General features: G+C 29.3%; 6 protein-coding genes across 7 annotated transcripts; 4 read left to right on the top strand and 2 right to left on the bottom strand.

Annotated features, from left to right (window-relative positions):
* Window positions 1-1,955: 1,955 nt before the first annotated feature.
* LOC145752245 (BRCA1-associated protein-like) lies at window positions 1,956-8,687 on the bottom strand. Of its 2 annotated transcripts, none has more exons than XM_082568494.1 (14): window positions 8,549-8,687; window positions 8,355-8,450; window positions 7,725-7,865; window positions 7,527-7,595; window positions 7,197-7,381; window positions 6,924-7,105; window positions 6,321-6,563; window positions 5,857-6,096; window positions 5,121-5,335; window positions 4,692-4,798; window positions 4,295-4,447; window positions 3,683-3,811; window positions 2,782-3,061; window positions 1,956-2,671 (listed from the first exon to the last, which is right to left on the bottom strand). In XM_082568494.1, exons 1-13 carry the CDS (start codon window positions 8,619-8,621, stop codon window positions 2,831-2,833), a joined length of 2,064 nt encoding a protein of 687 aa, XP_082424620.1. In that variant the 5' UTR covers window positions 8,622-8,687; the 3' UTR covers window positions 1,956-2,671; window positions 2,782-2,830. The 2 variants fall into 2 exon arrangements, with proteins under 2 accessions (XP_082424620.1, XP_082424621.1); XM_082568495.1 differs by having other exon boundaries at window positions 2,787-3,061.
* Window positions 8,688-9,089: 402 nt separating this feature from the next.
* LOC145752219 (gamma-tubulin complex component 5-like) lies at window positions 9,090-11,955 on the top strand. Its single transcript, XM_082568453.1, has one exon. The coding sequence runs from the start codon at window positions 9,115-9,117 to the stop codon at window positions 11,923-11,925; it is 2,811 nt and encodes a 936-aa protein (XP_082424579.1). The 5' UTR covers window positions 9,090-9,114; the 3' UTR covers window positions 11,926-11,955.
* A 129-nt stretch (window positions 11,956-12,084) lies between these two features.
* Window positions 12,085-13,153, top strand: LOC145753909 (26S proteasome non-ATPase regulatory subunit 8-like). The gene has a single exon (XM_082570436.1). The coding sequence runs from the start codon at window positions 12,120-12,122 to the stop codon at window positions 12,921-12,923; it is 804 nt and encodes a 267-aa protein (XP_082426562.1). The 5' UTR covers window positions 12,085-12,119; the 3' UTR covers window positions 12,924-13,153.
* A 2-nt stretch (window positions 13,154-13,155) lies between these two features.
* On the top strand, window positions 13,156-22,555 carry LOC145753908 (BTB/POZ domain-containing protein 2-like). Its single transcript, XM_082570434.1, has 10 exons — window positions 13,156-13,324; window positions 13,669-13,889; window positions 14,083-14,255; window positions 14,511-14,698; window positions 14,770-14,863; window positions 15,040-15,244; window positions 15,652-15,731; window positions 15,999-16,119; window positions 16,395-16,541; window positions 21,849-22,555. Exons 1-10 carry the CDS (start codon window positions 13,174-13,176, stop codon window positions 21,999-22,001), a joined length of 1,533 nt encoding a protein of 510 aa, XP_082426560.1. The 5' UTR covers window positions 13,156-13,173; the 3' UTR covers window positions 22,002-22,555.
* LOC145753907 (protein unc-93 homolog A-like) lies at window positions 16,777-20,744 on the bottom strand. Its single transcript, XM_082570433.1, has 5 exons — window positions 20,570-20,744; window positions 20,102-20,266; window positions 19,232-19,332; window positions 18,139-18,964; window positions 16,777-17,634 (listed from the first exon to the last, which is right to left on the bottom strand). The coding sequence occupies exons 1-5, from the start codon at window positions 20,670-20,672 to the stop codon at window positions 17,159-17,161; spliced, it is 1,671 nt and encodes a 556-aa protein (XP_082426559.1). The 5' UTR covers window positions 20,673-20,744; the 3' UTR covers window positions 16,777-17,158.
* Window positions 22,556-22,927: 372 nt separating the features above from the next.
* Window positions 22,928-25,100, top strand: LOC145753091 (4-galactosyl-N-acetylglucosaminide 3-alpha-L-fucosyltransferase FUT6-like). Its single transcript, XM_082569483.1, has 4 exons — window positions 22,928-23,168; window positions 23,278-23,460; window positions 23,715-23,946; window positions 24,479-25,100. The coding sequence occupies exons 1-4, from the start codon at window positions 22,933-22,935 to the stop codon at window positions 25,040-25,042; spliced, it is 1,215 nt and encodes a 404-aa protein (XP_082425609.1). The 5' UTR covers window positions 22,928-22,932; the 3' UTR covers window positions 25,043-25,100.
* The last annotated feature ends 279 nt before the right edge of the window (window positions 25,101-25,379 follow it).

Here is a 25,379-nt window from a genome sequence, read left to right as displayed (position 1 = left end):
CCAACATTTTAACTTTAATAAATATTAAATACTTCACTACACTACAACATTCAGTCACATCGCATCGCCGTTTGCCTACTTTAATCTGATGTAAAACAGAACCACACTGCTTGTATTTGAAATATATCGTGTCTGTTATATACTAATCTATTTATAGTGTTACAAATCGATCAGCGAAAAAAGGACTGCCTTGAAAAGACCAACGAAGAGTTAAATACAGTTTAATTAAAGTTTATGAATCACATGAGTTTAATTTAACAATTTCCATCCAATTAAAACTGATTTTGTGTATTACGCCATAATTATGTTCTTATGACGTCATTATTTAATCGCTACCACCCATATGTGTAAAATTGTTTAATGTTTAAACAGATAGTATTTCGTTATTTTCAGATAATTCCAATTTTTTTTAAATTTTGACTTGATTTATTTAAATAAATGGCTTGTTCAAGCAGAAACGAAACCCTATTAGTAAATATGACCCGGTTATTAATGTTAATTCTTGCCTAATAAAGGTAAACAAAGCGAAACAAACTTTTGGTTCTAATAGCAACAGATAGATTGTTTTAAAAATATTTAATTTGGCCCGCCATGGACAAACATTTAGTTTCATTCAATAAATAAATAACCCTTTATTAAAACAATGAGTAATTGTTAATGTTTAATGGGTAACAACGACACCATAGATAAGGAATATTTGTATTATGATAAAAGCAATTTAATATTTAAATACAGTTTGTATTTTTTGTTTTATTTTAAGTAAAGCAAATATTTTTGATTAAAAAAACACTCTTAATATACAATTAGTTTTATCTAATATTCGAGTGTAATAAATTGTAATTCTTAATATATTAAACTAAGAATTAAAGTAAAAAAAATAAAGTAAAATGTAAATACAATTTTTATATATTTGGTATTTATAAAAAGCGCAAATTATTGAGGAAAAAAACACCCCTTAATATATATTCGTTCCTCAAATTATTTGTAATAACTTTAAAAGATTATCTGAATATTTCAAATACAAGAATTTTAAGAGCTTAGAACAAATCGCCTCGAGGCAAAATTTATTTCACAAAACTTCAAATTTTAATTTATGCGAAATATTTAAAACTTATAAATTAAATTTAAGCAAACAATAATTTCGTTGTTCAATTACGCAGACTAGTCTCTGTTGTTGCCTGACAACGCAAAACAATTGGGGCTATGACGTCATATTGGGAAGAGTTTAAAAAAATGTGTCCACCTTTTGCAAATAAACATTTGAAGTTTTGAATAATTACTTCTAACAATCAAACATTGTTTCGTGATTTATTTATTACGTATCGTCAATAGATTGTGGCGTCATTGTGGAATAAAATTTAAATTCGAAAAATGTTTTCCTAATTAAAACGATTTAAAAAAGTAATCGGGTTGGAAATTAGATTATTTCGTCACGCGGATACAAATATAAAATATTAATAATTAACTCCCCCCCCGAATATCCAATTAAAATAAATTACCTTAAGCCTTGTTCAGTAATGTAAACATAACACACTATACCAATACATATATACAATATATTATGTCAAAATTTACGAGAGTTTCTACCAAACTTTACTTAGTTTAAAATATAAAAGTTAAAAAATTTAAATACAAAATGAAAATTTTAAATAAAAAATTAATTTCTTTTGTTAAAATTTTGATCAAACGATTTTAAAATTCGATTCCAGGAACTGTAAAACAAACAGAAATATTATTTTACAATTTCAAAGAATTTTGGTTTTCTTTAAAATATTATTTTTATTTTACAGTATTTACCAATGCCAAAATCGGCTTCATAACAAAACTATAAATTTAAATACTAACTGTTTAACCACGAAATTGCATCAAAATTGCCTTAATTTTACTCATAACATGGTATTCCTGGAAGTAAAGGGTTTAATGTTAAAAGCAGTTAGCAATTAACTTGTTATTCAAATATTGGTTCAACCTTAAGACTAGTGTGTCTTTGAAACGAAAGTAAAGTATTAAAATGTCGGGTTTTTGATAAAGTTAGAATAAAACTATAGAAACAAGGTTTTGAACGACAAAAAAACGTGACAAAAAATAATGAACTTGCAAACACACATTTTTTGGATGTAAATTTTTCTTTGAAATTGAATAATACCAACCTTTAAAAACCAGTTTCATTTTGAACAATAAAATTCCAGATTTCAAAGGTTTTAAAATTGATTTTTTATTTGCTTTTTTCTACATCCTGACATTGACACATCATTAGAATTTATAATTTTTATTTTTCCGGAAAATAAATAACAGTTAATGTATTTAAAATATTACTGAATTTTAAAGATCATTTCACCCAAAGATTCAAAATATAAATATCACATTTCAATAAAAAAAAGCCACCAATAAACAGTGTGGAATAAATTATATTTTAACACATAATAGCTTAACATTGTTCTTAAATTTTAACATTTTGACAAAGTATTCAAATTATTAAAAACTGTAAAATTTGAGATTTTAAAACATAGAAAAAGGTCATGTTGTTCCATTTTGTGTTAGTAGCTAAGACAAATTCAAATTAACATAATTCTGATAAGAAGAACAACTGAAGCAGGAAAAGCTATAACTTAACATGTGTAAAACATCAGCTATTTTATGATTGTAAAAAACGATGTACTTGTTGTATAATCTGTAAAATAAAAGTCAACTTTAACTTTAAAATTTTACTCAAACTTTAAAAATTTACTTAAATTTTAAAATTTTACTCAAACTTTAAAATTTACTTAAAACTTTTATCACCTTACAATTTTAACGATGCCTTTATGACGTCACTATGCCATATAAAACGTCATCTTTTCTTCCCACGCGTTCTTCGCTTTTCGTTCGACGTCGACGGTTGACCGACGGTGACGTGTCCATCTCTGACGTCATCACGCAACGCGGCGTCTTCCGATTCGATCTTTTGTGACGCTTCAATATAAAACATGACGTCACGGAGTTGATCTTTGAGCTCGGAAATTTCGGATTCCTGTTTCTCGTTTTTCGATTCTAGATCTTCGACCTTTTTCTTCCATGACTCCTACGTATACAATGACGTCATAATTAAAAATAAAAAGTTCACAAAATTGTTGTTACACTTTAAATTTGTTTCTTATTTAAAAGTTAATGTTTAACACGATTCTAATTATAAGTCGTTAATTTAAAATCATCGCTTATTAAAATAAATTCTAGATTTACAACTTTGTCAGTTGATACCGCCTCCTATATTTAAATAAACCATAAATTACAAAATTTCAAAACTCTCTTAAATCTTTCACTAATTGGAAAAGTTTTTTAATTTTGTTTTCATTTTTTTGATTTATATTAAAATTTGCTTTAAATATTTAAGACTGGGTTTGGTGACCATGTCATAATTTACAATAAAATCTTTATGCAAACATTTTAATACTTTTGGCATGTTTTAAATCATTAAATTGATTTTGTCATTTTTCCGTCGCATTGTTGTAATATTATTTCTATATCGTATTTATTATTAATTTTATCAATGCGCAAAAAACCAAAATAAAAAAAAGAAAATTTAACTTTTGTATTTATCTACAAGACCCCAAAATATAAATATTTTAGTTCTAATTTTTACTTAACAAAAGTTAATTTTGATCCCAGTTGGAAAACGTGAAATAAATATCTAAAAACAAATCACCTGATTTTTAGCGAGTCCTTTATTAAGTTCTTGTTCGTTTATAAAATCTCGCAAAGTTTTATTTAATCTCGAAGATAGAGTCTCACTTTTTTGCTTTAAAGATTTGTTTTTACTTTCAAGACTCTGGACCTAGAAAAAAACACAAACTGTCAATTGCTTTGCAATAATGTGTTATATACTCATGGCAGCATATTTTAAGCTGAAAGGTTTCGGGTTAGAGTCGCACCAATGCCACACATGTTAAACATACAGTTAGTTTAGTTTAAAAAAATCAAAATATCTAATAAATTAACTGGCAGCGGACCTTGAGCTGAAAGATTCCAAGTTTAAGCCGCACCAATGCCACATTATTTAAATATTTACCCCTTGAGACTGGCGTAAATCAGTTGTTTTTAATGATTTAAAAATACAGTTAATTACTTTAACACACTTAATTAGCGGTAAATTTAATAAAATGTTTTACAAATAAAAATGTAAATTAAAATTTGAACAACAAAAAATAATTCTTAACATACATCTAATAATTAAAAAATAACACAATCCCAATTTCATTTACTCGCTATCACCACCTAGTGGTCTTCACGAAAACATCCATAGACATCATATACATACCTTGCCTTTAAGTTGTTGACAGTCTGTTTCAGTAGAGTTTAGTTGCAGAGCCAACTGATCTCTTTCTTCAACTCCTTTGCACTGAGCATGGTTAACTTGTTCTTCCCAATATAATCTCTGGGATTCCAACTGACTTGTAAGTAGATGCATGCACTGGGTGTTAAGATATTTTTGTTTTTATGGAAAAGGTTTAACAAAATAATATGCTTAATATAAGATACAAATGTTTAATGTATTTTAACCTTAAAAAGAAAGAGTAATGTACCATAGTTAAAATACAAAAATTAACCCTTTGTTATATAAATTCAAAGGCAAATTTAAAAATATTTTTTTAAATAGATTTCAACTAATTGAAAAATATTTTAATGTTGTGTTTGCCAGGTTTTGAACCCAGTACCTCAAGTTGAATGGCTTCAATTTTATGATCTTGATCATCAGAAGCTTCAGCTCCTTTCACCAACTTTCCATCCTCTTTGTTTTGAAACAATCGATGAACAAAGTAATCTAGAAATAGAACAAAACATAAGTTCTAGATTTTGAAAATTAAGTTTACCAAATAAAAAATTAAGTTTACCATATACATTTTTGACATAAATTTTACAAAAACAAAAAATTATAACAAAAATCAAATTAAAAGTAAACCAAAAATATAATCTAAAGTTTTGTGACCATCTCATATTAAACAAGAAGTCATTATGTAAACATTATTATTTATTACATGTTTTAAATATTTTAGTTTATTTTGACATCTTTTTCAATTGCATTTATGTTTTATTTATTCTAAACCTTTCTGTTATTTGCAAAACCTAAATAAAAAAATTCTTGCCTCCAGCGTAATCCCAAACTCTGTTATCACTTAATGCCATCGCATAATTATGATGAGTATCCATATAATGAGATTGAGCATGTTCCGAGGTATATCTTCCGCACCCCACGTTTCCGCAGATCAAACATATCCATAAATCCTCTCCTCCTCCACATATCATACATTTGTTATCTGTGTGTGCTTCAGGAGTTTGGGTGTAACGACATACCGGACAACTGGATAATATAACAAGAATTATGAGAATGAACATCAGGTTTTTGGGAAGCAGCTAAGGTTAGAGTGTTAAAGAAATACAATAGATATTGCATTGCTGAGGAACAAACTTGTTCAAGGCATTTTACTGTCTTTTAAAATGTAAAAACAAGAATTTAATAAAAAGATGTGATATGTTTTTAAGAAGTGTTAAATTTAAAAAAATTTATAAATTTTTAAAGCAAAACAAAAGCAGCAAGTATTTCAACCAATTTAAAACCTTATTTTCAATCATATAAAAGCAATTCAACATATCAAATTTTACAAAAATGACAGAATTTGTTAACTAATTATGCTGATGTGTTTTTGAATAAGTTTTCATTTTAAACCAGCCAGAAATTTATCTAAATATCCAAACAAAATTAAAGTTGATTCCAACTAAACCAAATATAAAGTCATCTAGAGTTCGTAAATTATTCATAAAAACAATTTAAATAAAATAATAAACTTCACATATTCTTTAAAAACATTTTAATTAACTTACCACAGATCCTCCCACTGCCTCAAGCAACTTGTGTGGAACGAATGATTACAAAGAATAGTTAAAATTCCTTGAACACTTTCATCCATCCTCTCCAAACAAACCATGCAGTCCGGAAGCTCAGTGCTGTTGCTGAGAGGAAGAAATCCTCTTTCTCCTCCCCTGTCTGTTGTTCCGTAAGATGAGAGCGCCTCCACTGATGCTACAAACACTAGATGGCAGACTTCATCTGGGAGCAGTGAGCTGGAATTTGGAAATAAGTTGATTAAAATAAAAATAAAATATCAATTTAGCTTTTTACAAAACTTTTCTGCTAAAAAATGTTTATTTTTTAAGTTTATTTTTAGATTGAAATAACAATTAATACACTACAGTATCTAAGCTCTTAATTTAAAGTCCTATACATTATTTACACTACTTAGAAAAAAAAAACACTGAAAAAAAGTTTTAAATAACAGGGTACTTACCTAAAAGGTTGATTATTCAAGTTACTGAAAAACTGAAAAGCATCAGCTGAACTCATGAAGGTGAGTAGTACCATGTACTGATTGGGAGTTCTATCTCTAATCACTTTCATTCTCGTTATAACATTAATATAGGGAGCATTAAATTCACATAAGGCATGTGCATCTATAGAAGCAGGGACTGCTAGCATACATAATGTGTTGGTGTCAGGAACAGGTAAGTCCTCGCCAATGTGAACTTTATAACTGAAAAAAAAATTAAAATAATTTAAGAAAATCTGATCAAGAAAAATATGATACGTTAATCAAAAAAAGGTTAAATATTTATAGATATTTTTGTTATTAAAATACTTCCAAAACTATAAATTTAAGTTAAGATTTAAAAGTTAAAAATTAGTAATATAGCCTATATAAAACTACTCATTTTTTAAAACAAAACATGTATATACAAATATATATCTTAATTAGTAACAAAATTTAAGTTAAGATTTTAATTTCAATAATTAATTATATAACTAAAATCATCTATTTTTAAAACTAATATTAATATTTTAGATAAAAAGTAATAAACCCATCTAATTAAAAAATTTAGAAGTTTTTAATTACTTTGTCTTGTACAAATGAATGACTCCGTTAGTGATATCAACAGCAGGGTTGCCAGAAAAAAATGGAATAGAGTTGATTCTTGGTGATGATCTTAGGAGGAAGGACTCAGATGCAGATCCAGGTCTGGAAGAGGAAGATCCAGGGCGACTTGACACAGAAGTTGTTCGGAAGATCTCACTAACCTAAGCAGAACGAAAAGTTTTTTCGAAAATTACTAAAAATCAACAACTTTATAAAAAATTGGTTACAGGTATATTTAAAATGTTTACAAACTTCAAAATCTTCTTTTATTTCTGACTTCTTTAAACTTTGTTTTCTCTGTGGCATGTTACCAGATGCCACATTGGCATAAGTGCCACTAGATGTGGCAGTGGCATTTGTGCCATGGCTAGAGCGGTCAACCGCTTTCCTCTTTTTTATATTGTCTGATTCAACAGAATTTGTTGGTGATAAGTTTTCTAAAAAAAATTATTTTTGTTCAATTTTTTTGCAAACAAGTTTTGCAAAATCTTAAAAATTAACATAATGTGTGTATATTTATATGGTACTTATTGTATTTTTAAGCTAATTTAGATAAACACTTTAAATCTATTAGTAAAGTACTTTTGTCTGCATCTTGAGATTTTTTATCATTTTCATTTGAACTTGATGGAGAAGACTGCATATCTATATCTAAATAGTATTAAAAAATTTAAGAAAAATAAATGTTAAATTTATTTCTTTCATTTTAGTATTTTTTAGGTGAAGTTTTTTTAAATTCATAAAATTTTGAAATTTTAATTCAATGAAATTTAGTCTCACATTCATTCACAAAAGTTTCAATTATTATTTCTCTATCATAACGTTGCCCCTTTAATTTAACAAGTAATTCTCGAGCTTCGGTCACTGTAATGTCATCAGTTTTTAGAGGATATGGTTCAGTGACTTTGTGTCGACAAGGTTCTATATACAATAAAAATTTTTTTAAATTTGAGGGTTTTTCATATATATATTTAACCTTGATGTGGAAAGTTCAACTTCATGGCCTAAACATAGAGGAACATCAGTTACACCGACCCAGTCTCGAGTTTCCTGTGGCAGTTTGAGGGATTTTTTTTGTATATATCTTTATCCTCGATGTGGGAAGGTCGAATGCGCGACCTAAACATAGAGTAACATCTGTTACTCCGACCCAGTCTCGAGTTGCCTGTGGCAGTTTGGGATATTATAGATTACAATTGCTTAATAATTATGCTGCCGATTAAGTGCTGGCTCAGCAGGAGTTCATACTGTTTATAGTGCCTTATTCAAGGGTGCTATAGCATGACAGCAGTGGGGATCAAACCCGTGACCTTATGTAGTAAAGCCAAGTGTTCTGACCACTACACCAGACCACTAAGGTTATAATAAATAATTTTTTATTAACAATATTATTAACTTATACAAACTTACTCATAGGGGAAACATTGTAAGGTTGTTCGTTTGTGACATCATCAATTTCAAGAAAGTCTCCAACTAAAGTTGAACCATCTTCACTTACACAAGAAGCTAAATTAAAAATTGTAATTTTATATACTGATTTTTCTTAGATTAAAAATTAACATAGAATTACTTTTATAGAAAAAGTTTGTTGGGAAAACACGAACCTTTGTAGAACAAATTTGGAATAGAATTTCCTGCGGATACACTCAATCTTATGTGAATTAAATTCACTTTCATAACAACGCAAAAACTACAACAATATCTCAAGTTTTGTTTAGTTTTACACTTTCTTCAACCATGGACTTCCAATAAGTATTTACTTATTTACTAAAGTGTTTACTATATTTTGTTTACAAAAGTATTTACCGTGAATATATTTTTTCTTTATTATTTTTTTTATAAAAAAATAACCGATTTACTTAAAAGCAAGAACAAAAAACGCAAAAAAATACTAAAAATTATATTATTTATATATTAAACAGTTTTAAATCAGTTTTAACTTTAAACTCTGTTAGAACAAAGTTTTCTTTTTCTCTGAAAAAGTGCCTACCGTTACATTCAATGAGTTTTCAATTTTTGAGAGAAAACGTTACGAATTAGTTAAAATTGTTTAAAACTTATCAAAAAATGTGGTTTATTTACAATTTAACAATAAAGTAAACACGTTAGTTAAGTTTTTAATGTTTATCTGTATAGGATTTTTAATAAATAGGTTGTAAATTACACAAAAATGTCGCTCAATAAGGAATTTAATTCAAAACTAACGCAAAGTACAACAAAGTTAATTGCTGCCATCACCAACTTTAAAGAGGGATCAGTTAACCACACTTCGTGTTTGGAATACGCAGTTAGCAACTTTCATTATCATCGATATTTAGACCCTGATAGTAATAAGCTACAACAAAGTGTAAAAGGAATTAGCGATAAATTTTACGTCCATTCACAACCGATAAAGGCAAATGCACTCACGAAAAACTATGAAACTTTTATTAATAATACAATATTTGAGAACATATATCAAAAAAGCCAAGTTCATTTTAAATTGATATCAATTTTGCTGGAGTTGTCAACAACTCCACTACAAAAAGAATATTTTGTAAAACAAAAACCTGAAAAATTAATTGTTTTAAATCAGTTTGACTGGGGAGCTTATCTGTTAGAAGGAGAAGAACAATTAAATCCCTTGGATTGGGATTTGTCTTCAGAAGATGAATTTGAAGAAGACAGTGATCCTGAAGTATCAACAAATTTAAATAGTGTAAAAACGCTTTTACCTGACTCTAATAATAATAAGCAAAGTAACCAATACAACAACTATATGGTTAACCAAATAATGCCACATGCAGAATTAAATGTTTTTCCAAGTTATTGGTTGAATCATTTTTCTAAATATGATCAAACCCAATCTCTGAATGATGTTTTCAAATTCCAAATATCAAAAGAAAATTTAAGTGAAATTACGGAAATAAATATTTGCAGGGAGGTTATTTGGTTGTTGTGTGGTTTTAAAAACTTGTTTGTTTTTGTTGAAAAAGAAGGCAAGATACAGGTTTCAGATGATTTTGCTGTATCACATGTAACAAACACAAGTTTAATGAATGTGATGAATGAATTTGCAAAATGCGGGAACTCTGTTCGAAAACTCCAGGAATTTGCCAGTTTAAATGTTACCCAAAAATCTATGACTTATCAGGCATTTGCTAATTCACTGACAAAGTATTTAAAATTAATGCAAACTGATCTATTACAAAAAGAACAACAATTCATGGCACAAGAACAAACCTTTCTTTTAAGTGATTTAAAGAAAACGTTGTTAACACATCTAACCCTTGTAGAAATACTCAGTAAAATATTTGGGATTTCCATTAATCTTGATCAACAAACTGACAGCAATGCACAAATATCCGCACGATTATTAGGTGTTCTCTATAATGCCTTGATTGATGAAAGTAATTTGGTTATAATTGAGAAATCGGCTGGTAAATTTCAAGCTGAAAATGTGTTGTTCAACATTTTTGTTGATTCAATTAAACCTTATCTTATGATCATAGACGAGTGGATATCAAATGGAGTTTTACTGGATTTCAACAAGGAGTTTGTAATTGAACAAAGACCAAAGACTAACAATCAAAGCGTGCAAAGCAATAAGTTCTGGCATGATTCAATAGAACTAGTTGTAAGTGATGTTAACTTAAAACTACCCTGGTTGGCTCCTTTGCTAAATAAGATTATTGTAGGAGGCAAATCCACTGAAATATTGCAAACAATGAACGTTGTGGGCAAAAATCAAAACAAAAACTTAAAGTTTCATGAAGAAAATCACAATGTTGAGAATTTTTTTCTTTATGAGAAATTTAAAGAATTAATTAACAAAGGTTGTATGGATTCTATGGATTTATCTGTTGATGGCAAAAAATTACAACTACAAGCTAGTAAGGGTAAAAATACTTTGCTGAATTCCAATTTTGCTAATTTATTTGTTGGTGACATTCATAAACATACTAAAGACTTAGCAATTGACCAAGAAAAATCTAGTACAATTATTGCTATTGGTGTTTTAATTTACAATTTATTTGATTCTTTACTTGATATTAAATGCGACAAAACTAACAAGAAATTGCTACATGCTTTTAAGACACAATTTAAATTAACTCAAACTTTGGACATTTTTTGCAACTTCTATTTAATGGGTTGGGGAGATATCATGCACCATTTCTGTACTGAAATCTTTGAACAATTAACTATATATGGCACTATTAAATATGATCAAATTGGTCTAAATGTTTTATTACAAGATGCTATTGGTCACTTTTCTGAACCTGTTGATATATTTGTCACTAATGTTATGGCCCACGCTGCTTCAAAATCAGATTCTGTAAATTACACCTTAAATGTTACAGATGGTATTGAGTTACAGTATTCCGTTAAATGGCCCCTTAATTTAATATTTACTCAGAAATGCATTGAAATATACAAACAAGTATTTACATATTTAATTAAGCTCAAAAGAGCAATTTTTGCAGTTGAATCTTTAAAATTTCCTGTCTTAGAGATTGAAACAAAGTTTAAGAAAATCAAAGCCGATATTGATATGGACAAAGTTGCAAAATCAAATCGAATTTTAATGCTTCGATGGCGACTTTTACATCTTCTTAAACATTGGTATGGGTTTGTAATGCTAAGTGTTATCCAAACTGAAAAAGAGAAGCTATTAACAGCTATACATAATGCTAAAAGTCTGGACAACATTCTGATTGCCCATGAAGAGTTTTTGAATCAGATTTTTTCATTGTGTTTTCTGTCAAAGGAAGATACGGTTGGTAAACTTGTTCAAGGAACCATTCTAAAAGTTATGGAGCTTGCATTGTCATTTAACATGCATTGGTGTAAAGGGGTTAATGAAATTCCTGATTCGAAGTTAACTAAGCTTGAAGGACGATTTAAAGAGTGTAGTGTATTTCTTACAGCTATTCTTAAACCTATCTCAGCAAGGGGAGCTTTACCCTTGCTTGATTCACTAGCAACCGCTTTTCTTTGTTAGTTAAACTTGCATTAATTTGTTCATGTTTTTTTACCTACCAATTATATGTCTAAAACTTAAGTGATATATTTTTAGAGTTAGTTTTAGTTTAGCGAATTTATGTTTGAAATTAAAACTAAACTAAATTAATATTTTTGTTTTCTTTATTTTTCTAGGTTTAATTTTTTTAATCAATTTGTTAAGTTACATTTAAAATGTCTGGAAATTTACAAGAAGCTGTTTCTCTTTACCAAACTCTGAAGAAAGAGTTCAACAAGAAAAACCCGAATATTGAAAAATGCAGTCAACTTATGAAGAGTCTTAAAATTGCTTTATGTGGATTGTCATTCCTACCCTCAGGTAAAACAACACCCTCAGTTCAGGAGTATGTTCTAGCCAGAGATGTATTGGAAATTGGAGCTCATCTTAGCATTAAAATGAAGGATATCCCATCATTTGAAAGGTATATGTCTCAACTGAAATGCTATTACTTGGATAATACAAATGAGGTCCCGAACTCTCCTTATAAGCAACAACTACTTGGCCTCAATCTCTTATGTTTATTAGCTCAAAATCGTGTAGCTGAGTTCCATACTGAGCTAGAGAGATTATCAATATCCGATATCCAAAGCAATGTCTACATTAAACACCCAATTGCAATTGAACAATACTTAATGGAGGGGAATTATAATAAGCTGTTTCTAGCTAAGGGGAATGTGCCAGCTGAGAGCTACAATTTTTTTATTGATATTTTACTTGGTACCATTCGTGGAGAAATTGCTGCCTGCATGGAGAAATCTTACTCAAGTATTATGGTACAGGAGGCAATGCATATGTTGTATTTTGACGATCAAGCTTCATTTTTAGAGTACACCAAAGAACTGGGTTGGAATGTAGGCAGTGATAAAAGTTTCCATTTTGTGTCTGGAAAACAAAACGAAGAAAACACGATCGTACCAGCGTCAGAGCTGGCTGCTCAAGTTATAAATTATGCCAGAGAACTTGAAATGATTATTTAAATTTTGTGTGAATTCATAGTCAAATTTATTATGCTCGCTATGTTTTGAAAATATTTAAATATTTTACTGACTTGATATGTTTTACATAACTAAGCATTTGATTATTAAAATTCAATTTTAAGTGTAAGTTCTTTATTATTCTCAGTAATATTTTGTGTTAAAGCATCTAGTATATAGTAGCTAAATTCCAACTTAGAATAAATTGTTTTTTTTCACCATGTTATAATAGATTATAAATTGTCTGGTTAATATGACTGATAACACAAACCAACAAAATAGACCTCCAGAGGAGCGACCTCGAACTGGAATTGCTCTTCAGATCCTCGGAAGAATGGATGAGGATGTTCCATCGACATCACATCGACCACCAGTAGGCGCTGTTGCTGGGATACCAAATCGATGTAATTTGTTTAAATTTTATTTTAAATTATTTTAGTTTTTTTTACCTTAAAATTAAATTAATATTTTTTATAGCCTACATAAAAGTAAGATATTTTGTAAATAGAAATTTACACCTAAAACTTTTTTTTATCCATATTTCTTAAAGATCAGAGTTATTTAATTTTATTTCGAAAGGGTAATCAGTTGTGGGTGTTAAAACCATTCTTAAACACTGTGCTTAAGGGTAGATAGTGTGGCATTGGCACAATTGGTCCTAAAACCTTTTGGCCTGTAGTCTGATGTTATGACTGCTATACCACACTATAAACTACCAGTTCTTAACTTGTATTTTAATGTTTAACAGCTTTAAACCCACAACTGCCTCCACCTATAGCAGAACGTCTTGCTAACATTGTACCTTCATTAGAACAACCTATACAAGCAGGCCAACCACTTTATAACTGGCAGGCTACTAAGACAACATTAAAAGAAAGGTTTCAGTTTTTGTTTAATAACGAAACAAGGTCGGATGTCCATTTTGTGGTTGGAAGAGGGTTAACTTCACAAAGAATTCCTGCTCATAAGGTTGGGTTTTTTTAAATACTTTTTCTAGTATTTTGGCAAACATTTTTTATTAAATTTCGACACATTTTTTTAAAGTTGTTATTTTTTTGAAGCAGTTTAAATATTTCTTACATTATTGTTGTAATTTAATTCAAATTCAGTGATTTACAAAAAAAAATTTCTATTAAATTTTTGTAAATTTTTTAATTTTTAGTTTGTATTATCGGTTGGCAGTGCAGTTTTTGACGCAATGTTTAACAGCATATTAGCCACTCAATCTGAAGATGTAGATCTTCCAGATGTTGAACCTGCTGCTTTTCTCTCTTTACTCAAGTTTCTGTACACAGATGAAGTCAGTATTGGACCTGAGACCGTGATGACCACTTTGTAAGTAAAGTTTGGATTATAAGATGTGCGTTACTTTAAGGATACCTATAGTTTAAGGATAGCTATACACTATGGTCTGCATTTTATTTGTTATAATTTGGTCGCAACTTACAACTAATATTTGCCAGTGATAATTTACCTGTGCACCACAAGTAGCAGTTTTATTTTTTTGTATGCCCTTAACTATTGTCCACCAAGTTTTATTACCTGTAGTAGGTTATGTGCCTTAAATTATTTTCGTACCTTTTATTCCAGATATACTGCCAAGAAATATGCTGTGCCTGCATTAGAAGCTCAGTGTGTTGACTTCCTTAAGAAAAACTTGAACTCTGACAATGCTTTTATGTTGTTAACCCAAGCTAGGTTGTTTGATGAACCACAACTGGCAACAATGTGTCTTCAATGCATAGATAAATATACTAAAGAGGCTTTATCTGGCGATGGTAATTAATAAGTTCGTATTTTTTTATAATTGGTATGTTAATCAACTTTTTATTTTTAATTTATTGTTCAGGTTTTACTGACATTGACTTCAGTACTTTGATGATGTTTCTTCAGAGAGATACTCTAGGTTTGAGGGAAGTTTATATCTTTTCAGCAGTGGAACGGTAACATTTTACTTAATGAAATTTAAATTGTTTTTAATACTACGCCATATCAAAGTTTACTTGATTATTTTATTAATGTGTCTTTTTTTGTAAAACTAATAACATTCAAATCTTATTATTTTATATTTTCTTTGTAAGAGGCTCTAAAAAAAAGTAATTTTAATCTTTTTAAACAGTTGGTCTGAAGTAGAATGTGTACGCCAAGAATTAGAAGTTACGAAGGACCACAAACGGAAAGTTATCGGTGAAGCTTTATACTCGGTCAGGTTTCCCTTAATGTCAATTGAGGAGTTTGCTCAGGGTCCTGCACAATCTGGTATCCTGAACGATCGTGAAGTAATTGACTTGTTTCTTTACTTTACCCTCAACCCAAAACCGAGGGTAAGTTAGTTTATGTAAAAGTTTGATATAATACTAGCTATATTCCAGCTATATATATTGTACACTATCTATGTGTAACTCTTTATTAGCTGAACTAGTAAGTAGTCTACAGCTTACATTGTAAGTGTCATAACATGATTGCATATTACTGTGATCTTTTCAGCTATATGGATTGTATACTAGCTGCGTGTAAAGCTTTATTTGTTAAACTAGTAGATAGCCTACAGCTTAAATTATAATTGTCATAACATGATTGCAACTTGCTACTAATATTTGCCTGCAATAATTTACCCACGCACCACAAATGGCAGTTTTTTTTTGGCCCATAAATTTGGCATATAAATATTGATATATATATATTGTCTACTATGCTCTATTATATATTGATTGAATTCTTATGTTTCCAGGTCAGATTTTCTGATAAATCGCGATGTAGCTTAACTGGGAAGGAACAAAGTGTTTGTAGATTTAGAGAAGTTGCTGAAAGGTATTAAATAAAATGTTTTTGTATTTATTATGTTGAAGTGTTTTGTATTTTAGGTTTATAAAGCAGTTTTTAAAACTTAAATGTTTCTATTGTACTTGTATGTTTGAAAATTGCAAACTCAAAATTTAGGCAAAACTACAAATTTTTGGGGGGCCTACATCTTTTTCTTTTTATCTTTTATAACTTATTATACAGACCTAAAAACAAATAGGTTTCTATAAACTAAAATCTTAATTTTTAAAGTTTAAAACTTTTATTATTACATAGATGGGGTTATTCAGGCACCAGCGATAGAATCGGGTTTTCAGTTGATAAAAAGATATTTGTGGTGGGGTTTGGATTGTATGGAGCTATACAAGGTTCCGCTGATTATCAAGTTAATATTCAGGTAACAACATTAAACTTTTTCGGAGACAAATTTGCCTTTTGTCAATTTTTGATTTAAAAAAAAAAAAATTTTTGAAGTTTTTTTAACTTTTTTTTATAAATTTATTTACATTAAATAGTATGTGGTTTTTAAACTTTTTAGTACTGACCATCTTCTTATCTATTTGTACTTATATTTAATTATAAATTAATCATTTCTAGCAAACTAAAAATTAACATTTTTTTTATGAAATTTTTTAGTTCAACATTTTTCTAACAAAAACTTTTATTTATTAGATTGTGACGTGTGACAATAGCACAGTATTAGCTCAGAATGACACAGGGTTTAGTTGTGATGGAAGTAATAAAACATACCGAGTCATGTTTAAACAACCGGTGGAAATAAAACCAAATATTTTCTATATTGCATCGGCTACAATAAACGTAAGTTTTGTTTATATTGGTTAAAGTCACCTTTTTAGTTTTTTTTTTATTTAATTACCTAACTTAAATTACTTTATTTGAATAAGGTTTATTGTAAGCCAACAAAAAATCTTTTTTTGAACAAGTTTTTTTATTTTAAAATTTTACTAATGAGGATATTAATTTTAACTAAAATTGCAATTGCACGAAAATATTAATTAATAATTAGATAAATAAAAACAATGGCTGTAAACATAGTACGCAAAATGTATACATAACAAGTATGTACAAATGTGTTTAAAAAACAGATTTATTTACAAAATATTAAGCAAAGCAGATAGGGGTTCAAAATATTCAAAAAATTAAACCTTATTTATTACACTTAGTATAACCATTATTTAAAGAAAAAAAAAGATTGATAGAATTACCGATAACAATAAAAATACATAAAATAATTTGCTATAACATGACTTTAAATACAATAGAAACCAGTATAACAACTTATCTGCTAATATATATATTACATATTAATATTACAACCATTATTTACACAATAACCTACTACAAAAGTAATAAAAGTAGAATTTACTTCACTATCCACTTATAAACCATCAGTAAACCAAAAGTTTAAAATAAAATTAACAACAACAATTTCTTGCTTGTGGTTTTTCCTTAATTCTCTCAGCAATTAAATACATGATAGTGCCTACTATGCACATGGACATTACCAGGATAATAATATGAACTGGGTACAGAGTCCCACTTAACCCATAAGCTATAGCTGACCCCATGGGGTTCCAAACCCCCATAAGTGCCATTCCGGATTTTTTATTCTTTTTAAAAAATTTACCGTAAACTCCACCCAGTTGGCTGGACAGCGAGGCATGGGAGATCCCAAAACCGATCGGGATCAGAAAATAGATCCACATCTCACCACTAGGGTCAGGCGAGGGTTGCCATAGTAACGTGATGACGAATAAAACAACTTCTAAACTCATGGTCACTGCGAATATTTTTGAATGGGTTGTGAAACTTAAAAGTTTTCCGAACACAAAGCAAGCCACGATCATTACAATCCCGTACACACCGGTCACATATGCTACAAACTGGACTCCTGTAAAAGTAAAATTAAGTTTAAAACTAAGAAAAAATTAGAAATAAATCTCGGTGAAAATAAAAAAAACTTTACTTAAAACTTTAAAGATTTGGCTACAAATTTTAAGCTGTATCTAAATTTCAAGTTAAAAATTTTTTTAACCTTAAGTTGATGGAATTTGTTTTAATGTGGTAGCATTGTTATCACTTTAAATTGTTGCTTAAAAGGTCAAAATGTTAAGTTATTTTAAGACACTAATGCTGCCAACTGTGGTTAAAGTTCAATTGATCTTATTTGCTCTTGATGTGGTTAGCAAATAATTGCATTAAATTGGACAGCGTAAGCATAAATTCTATTTTAAACTTATGCCCAGTGTTGTTTGTGTATGATTAATTTGAAGAGTTTATTACTTAACTTTAACAGAATTTTTACCCCAAAAAAATAAGAAAATTCGTTGTTAATAGTTAAATTTTTACTGAAGAAAAAGTCTTAAAAAACTGTATAAAAAGTGGTTTAACTTACCTAGCGAACAAGCGATCCAAGATGCGTTAAACAATCCTCTAACGAACCCTTGTATCATTCCATAATGTAAAGTAAATGGGATCAATAAGAAAGCTGCTTTATCGGTAACTAGAAGAACTAATGTTGATTTCACAAGCTTAAAAATAGACGAATCGTTATTAGAATTATCGTTGTTATTTTGACTTCTGATCCCGTCACCCTTCGGTGCCGTTGCTAGGGCGTTGTGAAGTGACGCCATCGATGCGCTGATGACGTCATCTGTTTCAATACGCGTCTCGATCCCACCTACTTCGTCCAAACACATGCAGAGCATACAGGCAGTGATGTTGCATAAGAGATAGCCGGATAGTAAGACATACATGATCACCGGGTCGACTTTATTCTCTTCTTTTGGGGAAGTATCGAAATATTTGTATCCAATTCCACAAGCAGTGTTATCCTCATTGTAAGAAAATGTTGTCGCGTTGTTAAGCATTGTTGTTGCATTGTAAGGCATTGTTATTACAATGTTTTGAATTGTGGTTGCATTGTTATGATTTGTGGTAAATGACAATGTGTCATTGTGTTCTAAAACTTTTATGGTTGGATTGGATAAAGTTAGATTTTTAATTAAGTCAATGTTAGCTGTCACCATTAAGTTGGTGCTGTTATCAACTACAATTTCTTCTGTGTAAACATTTCTTATTCCCAATAACTCGAACACAATCGACATAAACACAGTTCCAATAAGGATTGAGAAGTGGCTGATCGATGTAAATTTACCGAAGAAAGCTCCCATTACTTCCTCGTGGGTTTTTTCCCTTTCTTTAGCATGTTTTTGTGCAATCTGAGTTCAAAAAAAGGATTATTTGTTAACTTGGGCATAATATTTGTACAAAAACTTACACCAAGTAAAAACTATTGTTTGTTATATAAAAGAGAAACTAAGCCCAAGTTTTGAGTTACATTTCTTTTGCAAGTACTTATTTTTTTGATACATTTTTCTTGTCTTGGACTTGACTTTACGGTTTGTTAAAGTCATTTCTTCCAAACTGATGTTACAGCTAGATATACAAAATCACAACGCTTACAAACATATTCAATTTTACTATACCTGTATAATGTAGTAGAAACCAGACGCCCAAAACACAGAGGCTCCCATTCCAAGTAACAAAGCAGCTGGGATTAACGTATAGGGGACAGGGTAGAAGTTAGCTAAACAACAAAAACATAAATATTTTTGCGTTTTACCTTCAGTCTAAAAACTTTATAACTTTTACAAGTTTATGAACAAATTTGAGTTGAACAGTTTGATTTGGGTTTTAAATTTTGCAATCACAACCGAATAAGATTGATTTATGTTTTGTGAAGTATATTACATTGACACAGTTTATTAATGGCTCATAACTTCATATTAACTAAATATTGCGCCGAATTATTAGCACTTTACATAAAAATAAAACCTTAACAGTCTTGGTCTTTAAAAATATCGTAAATTTATGATTTATATTTAAAGTTAACTCAACACATTTAAGGTTCATGTTTTTGCTTTTTAAATGATGGAATACTAATGGGAAGTTTTGTGCCAAATGTTTTGCAATTTTAACAAAATATTGTAGAATATTTATGTTAACACAGTTTCAAAATAAAGATTTTAAATGTTTGTGAATTAAAACTAATAAAGAGGAAGTTTTATGATATAAACACTTCAGTTTTGTTGACTTGGAAGTACGATAATGTTTAATTAAAACATATTAACACATTTTTTTTCCAAACAACAATTCAAAACCTATCAAGTGAATACATTATGGTATAAACACTTCAATATATTCGACCTGGAAGAACAAAAAAAGATTGTTTAAATATTTAAGTCTACAGATTTCTTTTTCCAAACAACAAATAAAAATTCCTCATCAAGTCAACACTTTCCACATAAAAACCACAAGTAATCTTTTAATCTGTAAAGCTGTAACCCTTTACTCACCCGCAGTGTACAGTGTATATGTCATGACACTTAAAGCCAACGACTTCCGGCAATCTAGTTTGGCGATCGCAAGTGGAGGCAAAAACAGGGACGAAACAACAATCGAAGTGTACAAGATACTGAGCGACGTTGTTCCAATGCCTTGGTTTAAACTGCTCTGCATACCTAAGTGAGAAAAATATCTTGCTGTTAACCACGTGACATTTACTTTTACGTCATATGGTTACTACGTCACAATTTTGGTTTGTTTTGTAAGGTTTACTATGTTCAAGTAAAACTTATTGGATTTAACAATATTCCGGCTAGTGTAATGTTATTTTAAAACAAGACTACATCTTAAAACCCTATTTAAAGGTATATCAATATTATACAGGTTTAAATACAGATTACACAACTACACAAACATAAAATTTCCCCCATTTTATTAAACCAACAATTCCCTTATATATTTACACTTGAGCAACTTACTTTCAAGCGTCATATAAGCTGTAAAATTGAACAAAAACGCTATCCCCAACATAAATACATTCCTTTTACATCTGCATTTGACTTTCTTTAATTTTGATGACATTTTTTAACATATAATTCAACTATTTTAACCTAAGATTTTTCCAACTAATAAATACACTAAAATATGAATGCTGATATTCGGCACAAGAGATTTTTTCTCTTTAAAATATTGACGTCATCAGTTTTTGTAGCACCTCTCTTGTTTACTTCGATGATATACTTTTGCACATTGTTTGTTTGTTGAACTGGTTCAAAGATTAAACATATTTGCTTACATTTGTTTTTGATGCATATTGAAGTATTACATATCTGTCAATATTTTTGTTCTAACACCATAATATTAACAAACAACAAACAACTTGGCCAAAATAACATTACAAACTAGATGCGTAACCAATTATATAAAATTGCCATAATTTTTACACCTTTTTTTTAATACAATATAATATGCCTTTAACTGTAGTTTAATATATTAATATGTCCAAGTTATTTGTTTTCAATTATTACACTTTGTTTTCTAAACTGATTTCCATTTGACCTTGATATCTTTACTTTAAACTAAATTTTAAAAATAACTTCTTTGTCTACCCTAAACTTTATTTTTTGTTACGCAATTATTTAACCAACTTTTCATGGTTCTTTTTATATACTACCGATATTTAACCAAAAAAATCGGGTCATTTACCTTACAAAAAACACTCCAAATTACCCCATACTTGAAATTTCAAAGAACTAACTTTTTAACAATCAGAATGTTAAAACATTTACGATTAACTTAAAAGAGGGAACTAGATTATAACCTTTTGTTTTATTTTACGATCATTTAAAACGCTGATTTTGCGTTTTAGGTTCTGGTAAACAATATTTAAACAAGCTTTATATTGCAATATTAGTTAGGAGTTGTAACGTTTTGTAATAATGGAATACTTGGTTAATATATTTATTCTGCATATCATAACTTTTGTAGGCCAATGTTCATTAAATTTACGGTTTTATTTAGCTTTTTGAAAGCTATTAAATGTTAAAAATTGTAAAAACTTTTTTTAGAGCTCAAATTTTTAAAAAACTTATTAAATGTTAAAAATTTTAAAAACTTAATTTAAAGAGCATATTTGGCACATATAAAACTATTAAAAAAACTTAACACAGCCTAAAAAAACTCAAATTTTAATTCTTTTTTTAAGGATTCTTTTATTAAAACATTAAATATATATTTTTTACATATTTCAACCACCAGGGGCATGATAGTTATTACGGAACCCGAGGACAAACCAGTGTTGTTAAAGCAGCTTTAAATCAGACCGTGTTCAACTTTCAATTTGCACCGGGAAACAACAACGGAACCTCCGTAGAAGACGGACAAATTCCCGAGCTCATTTATTATCAGTGATCATAGCGGTCGCTTGGTTTATTGATGACGTCACAACATTGTTGGTCACGTGATATAAGGACTTGCTTGGGTGTCTATTACGTCATAAATATCTATTTTTCGAAATATTTTTTAAAAAGTTGCTGAAGTTAAAATTTAACACATAAACACTTTGCGTTAATATTCTCTATAGTGACGTCATAAGCTATTAGAATTATCACGTGATATTGTGGTTGTGACGTAATGAGGTGGTCACGTGGTTTTGGTCGCAAATATTTACCAGATTGTTGAACAATATTGGAAATAAAACAGCTTTGGTTTCTTATGCAATTTACATTTTGCAACCTATTGACTGTCAATAAAGATTCGAGGTTTCGTTAATTTGTTTCTTTCAATATTTTGTTTAAGTTAAAGCCTTTCTTTTCTGTATTATTTTTTCTATATTAAAAAAAAGACTTTTTAAATTTGCTATTTGTTGTTAAGCTAGATAACAATATTCTTAATACTTTGTCATTCAAAGTTTGAGGTTAAAATTTAATATCTGCTTGTTTTATCACTGTAACATAAAAACAAAATTTCATTCAAAATGTCTTTTAATCTTATATCAAGATAAAGTTAGTTAATTTAGTAAAAATTTGAGTCATTGGTTTAATTTACGCTTCTGTTATGTTGTACAACTTTAAAAAAACAGTTGTCTTATATCTGTGTCTTTAAACAACTTTGCAAGGAACTATTAAATTCTATTACTAGAAATCAAATATGGTAAAACACTGTCTTTTTTTTAGAAATTAAGTAATATTTATAGCCTTTTCGTTGTGTTAAGGGGTTTGTACAAATAAGGAAAGCGTTTTATTTTGAAATATAATCTGGGTATATCAGATTTCCATTTAGTTCGGTTGGAATTTGATTCACATTCATTTTAAATTTCTATCTTGTTGCAACAACATTTAAAATGAAAAACAGAATCGTTGTTTTAGCACTTGTATGTCTTATTACTTTAAGTATTATGAGGTATTTCTTTCAAGAATCCAACAGACAGAGGTTAGTTTTCAAAGCAGATGATCAAATTAACAATTCAAAAAGTTTGACAGTTCTAAATAGCACAAATAAAAGGGTGAATTATCGATTTAAAACTCGGCCTAAAAAAGGTTGTTTAAAACCAAATTATGGAAACGAATATAAAGCAAGGTTAGCAGTTAATTAAAGAATGTTTTAAGAGTATAATAACAAATATCGTCAACCAACTATGGTATATGTCAAAGTGTAAACAACGTGCTTTGTTATCACCTCTGTTTAGTGATCTTCCTGTTATTTTATTATGGGGTCACCCTTGGGGTCTGACGTCAGAGGGGTTTCAACCTGGGTTGCTAAGGAGTGGTTGTCAGGTGACGTATAATCAGAGCACGTTAACTCAAGCTGTTGCTGTTGTCTTCCATTTTACTTCGTTGGATAATGATCCTTATCCTCTTACTTATAAAAGGTTGGGCTATGTTAGCTGTTGGCTTTCTTTTATGTTTTAGGCTTAAGGTTTTGAGTTCGATACCTACCAATGCTAAGTCTTTAAGTAAGACTTGGATCTAAAATTTAGGTTTGATTTCTTTTAAAACCTAATTGATTTTAAAGTAAGGCTGATAATCCTAAGCCTAAAACATAGAGCTGCTAGTTAGTATATGCAACGCTGCCTAACATTGCATGGCCCTTGGATCAAATCATTTTAACTTTAATATCTCATAGAGATCCAAGTCAAATCTTTGTGTGGCATTGCCAGGAAAGTCCCTACAACCTAAAACACGTGGCCAAGAAAGATTTAAGCAAATTTGAGAACAACTTTATAAATTGGACGATGACGTATAGAAGTGATTCTGAGATTTTTTTACCACGAGTTCGGTCCAAGTTTTTGTATCAAAAGTTGAATGGAGGGAAGAAAAAGGTGGATTGGTTGATGTCTAAGAAGAAAAAACAAGTGGTGAGCAAAGTAATTGTCAAATAGAGTTTTATTTGTTAGGTAGCAATAAAAATGGTGCAGCAAAAATATATTACAGATGAAAACATATGATACTTATTTTTTTCCTATAAGGGAAGACCACATTTTTCAGCCTACTAATAAATTTTTCTAAGTAAAAAATGTGCGTTTGTTTTTAAAAGAAAATTTCTTGGTTAATACTGTGAACTCGTTAGTGCAGAATCTAACGTTACAGTCTATGTTAAAAATTCTAGTTTCAGTTATTCAATCTCGGTATAAAACTGTTTTATATTTTTTTTTATTTTGGTTTTTCGCACATTGATAAAAGTAAATAATAAATACGATATACGATTAATATTACAACAATGCGACGGGAAAAAATGACAAAATCAATTAAATGATTTAAAACATGCCAAAAGTATTAATGTTTACATAACGATTTTAAGTATGTTGTTATGGCATGGTCACCAAACCCAATGTGTTTATTGGTTATAAAAATTAACATTTCAAAAAATATAAATTAAAAACTTTTTAGCTTTGGGTGCCCAATCAACGAGGCAAGAACTTGACTGCGTTGTTTCAAAAACAAATCCGGTACGCTGAAGATCTTGCTAAGTCCGGGGTGGATGTTCACGTGGCCCGACGCAGTAACAGCACTTCGATCACAGAATGGGCGGCCACGCCGGATTACAAGTTCTACATGGCGTTCGAAGACGCCGAGTATTGTAAAGACTATATGACGTCACAATTCTGGGATTTTGGGATTATTCATAACAGGGTACCGATCGTCTGGGGCGCTTCGAAAAATGACGTCACTGGTATAGCTCCGCCGGATTCATTTATCCATGTGGATGACTTTAAAAACGCGGAGCACTTAGGAAAATATTTGCTGTATTTGGATCGGAATAATTTCGCTTATAGAAAATATTTTTCCTGGATGGAAAAGCCGAGTTTCAGAACAAAATCATTTGCGAGAATTTATAAAAATGTTGGATTAGATTTGTTGTGTCAGGAAGTTTTAAATAATAAAATAACAAAATCTATTCCGTCAATCGAGGAATATTACTTTGATACAACTGAGGATATGTGTTTATTGTAAACTAATATAAAATAGAATTGTTATATAAAACATAAATATGTTTAATTCAATTTTTTGATAGTGCTTTTGTCTTTTAAGTATTTAAATGTTTAATCTTTTAAATCGTATTTAAATGACTTAAAAAATGATATGTTAAAAATGTTGTAAATATGTTTGATTCAATCTTTTTATATTGCCTTTATCTAGTCAATATATAAATAGTTTAATTTTTAATTTGTTAAATTATTTAAAAATATATATTTCTGTGTATATAAGTTTATAAATAAAGTTTTTTAAAAATCATTTTTTTATTTTAGTTGTTGTGGTTTAGGTTTTAATTCTAACTTTATTTTTACAT

Source organism: Corella eumyota, chromosome 5 (assembly GCF_963082875.1).
Source record: "Corella eumyota chromosome 5, kaCorEumy4.1, whole genome shotgun sequence".
NCBI classification, from domain to species: Eukaryota; Metazoa; Chordata; class Ascidiacea; order Phlebobranchia; family Corellidae; genus Corella; species Corella eumyota.
The sequence above is the reverse complement of the archived record's forward strand: the minus strand, read 5'-3'. Positions and strand labels throughout refer to the sequence as shown.

Coding starts and splice junctions, on each gene's coding strand:
- LOC145752245 (XM_082568494.1), bottom strand. CDS start 8,621: ATGAAAGTGAATTTAATTCACATAAGATTGAGTGTATCCGCAGGAAAT. Junction 7,106..7,196: donor AAATAAAAGAAGATTTTGAA/GTTTGTAAACAT, acceptor CGTTCTGCTTAG/GTTAGTGAGATCTTCCGAAC. Junction 6,564..6,923: donor ATTCATTTGTACAAGACAAA/GTAATTAAAAAC, acceptor TTTTTTTTTCAG/TTATAAAGTTCACATTGGCG.
- LOC145752219 (XM_082568453.1), top strand. CDS start 9,115: ATGTCGCTCAATAAGGAATTTAATTCAAAACTAACGCAAAGTACAACA.
- LOC145753908 (XM_082570434.1), top strand. CDS start 13,174: ATGACTGATAACACAAACCAACAAAATAGACCTCCAGAGGAGCGACCT. Junction 14,864..15,039: donor ATCTTTTCAGCAGTGGAACG/GTAACATTTTAC, acceptor CTTTTTAAACAG/TTGGTCTGAAGTAGAATGTG. Junction 16,120..16,394: donor ATTATCAAGTTAATATTCAG/GTAACAACATTA, acceptor TTTATTTATTAG/ATTGTGACGTGTGACAATAG.
- LOC145753909 (XM_082570436.1), top strand. CDS start 12,120: ATGTCTGGAAATTTACAAGAAGCTGTTTCTCTTTACCAAACTCTGAAG.
- LOC145753091 (XM_082569483.1), top strand. CDS start 22,933: ATGAAAAACAGAATCGTTGTTTTAGCACTTGTATGTCTTATTACTTTA. Junction 23,169..23,277: donor GGAAACGAATATAAAGCAAG/GTTAGCAGTTAA, acceptor ACCTCTGTTTAG/TGATCTTCCTGTTATTTTAT. Junction 23,947..24,478: donor CTAAGAAGAAAAAACAAGTG/GTGAGCAAAGTA, acceptor AAAACTTTTTAG/CTTTGGGTGCCCAATCAACG.
- LOC145753907 (XM_082570433.1), bottom strand. CDS start 20,672: ATGTCATCAAAATTAAAGAAAGTCAAATGCAGATGTAAAAGGAATGTA. Junction 18,965..19,231: donor GTTTCTACTACATTATACAG/GTATAGTAAAAT, acceptor TTTTGAACTCAG/ATTGCACAAAAACATGCTAA. Junction 17,635..18,138: donor TTGGATCGCTTGTTCGCTAG/GTAAGTTAAACC, acceptor TTACTTTTACAG/GAGTCCAGTTTGTAGCATAT.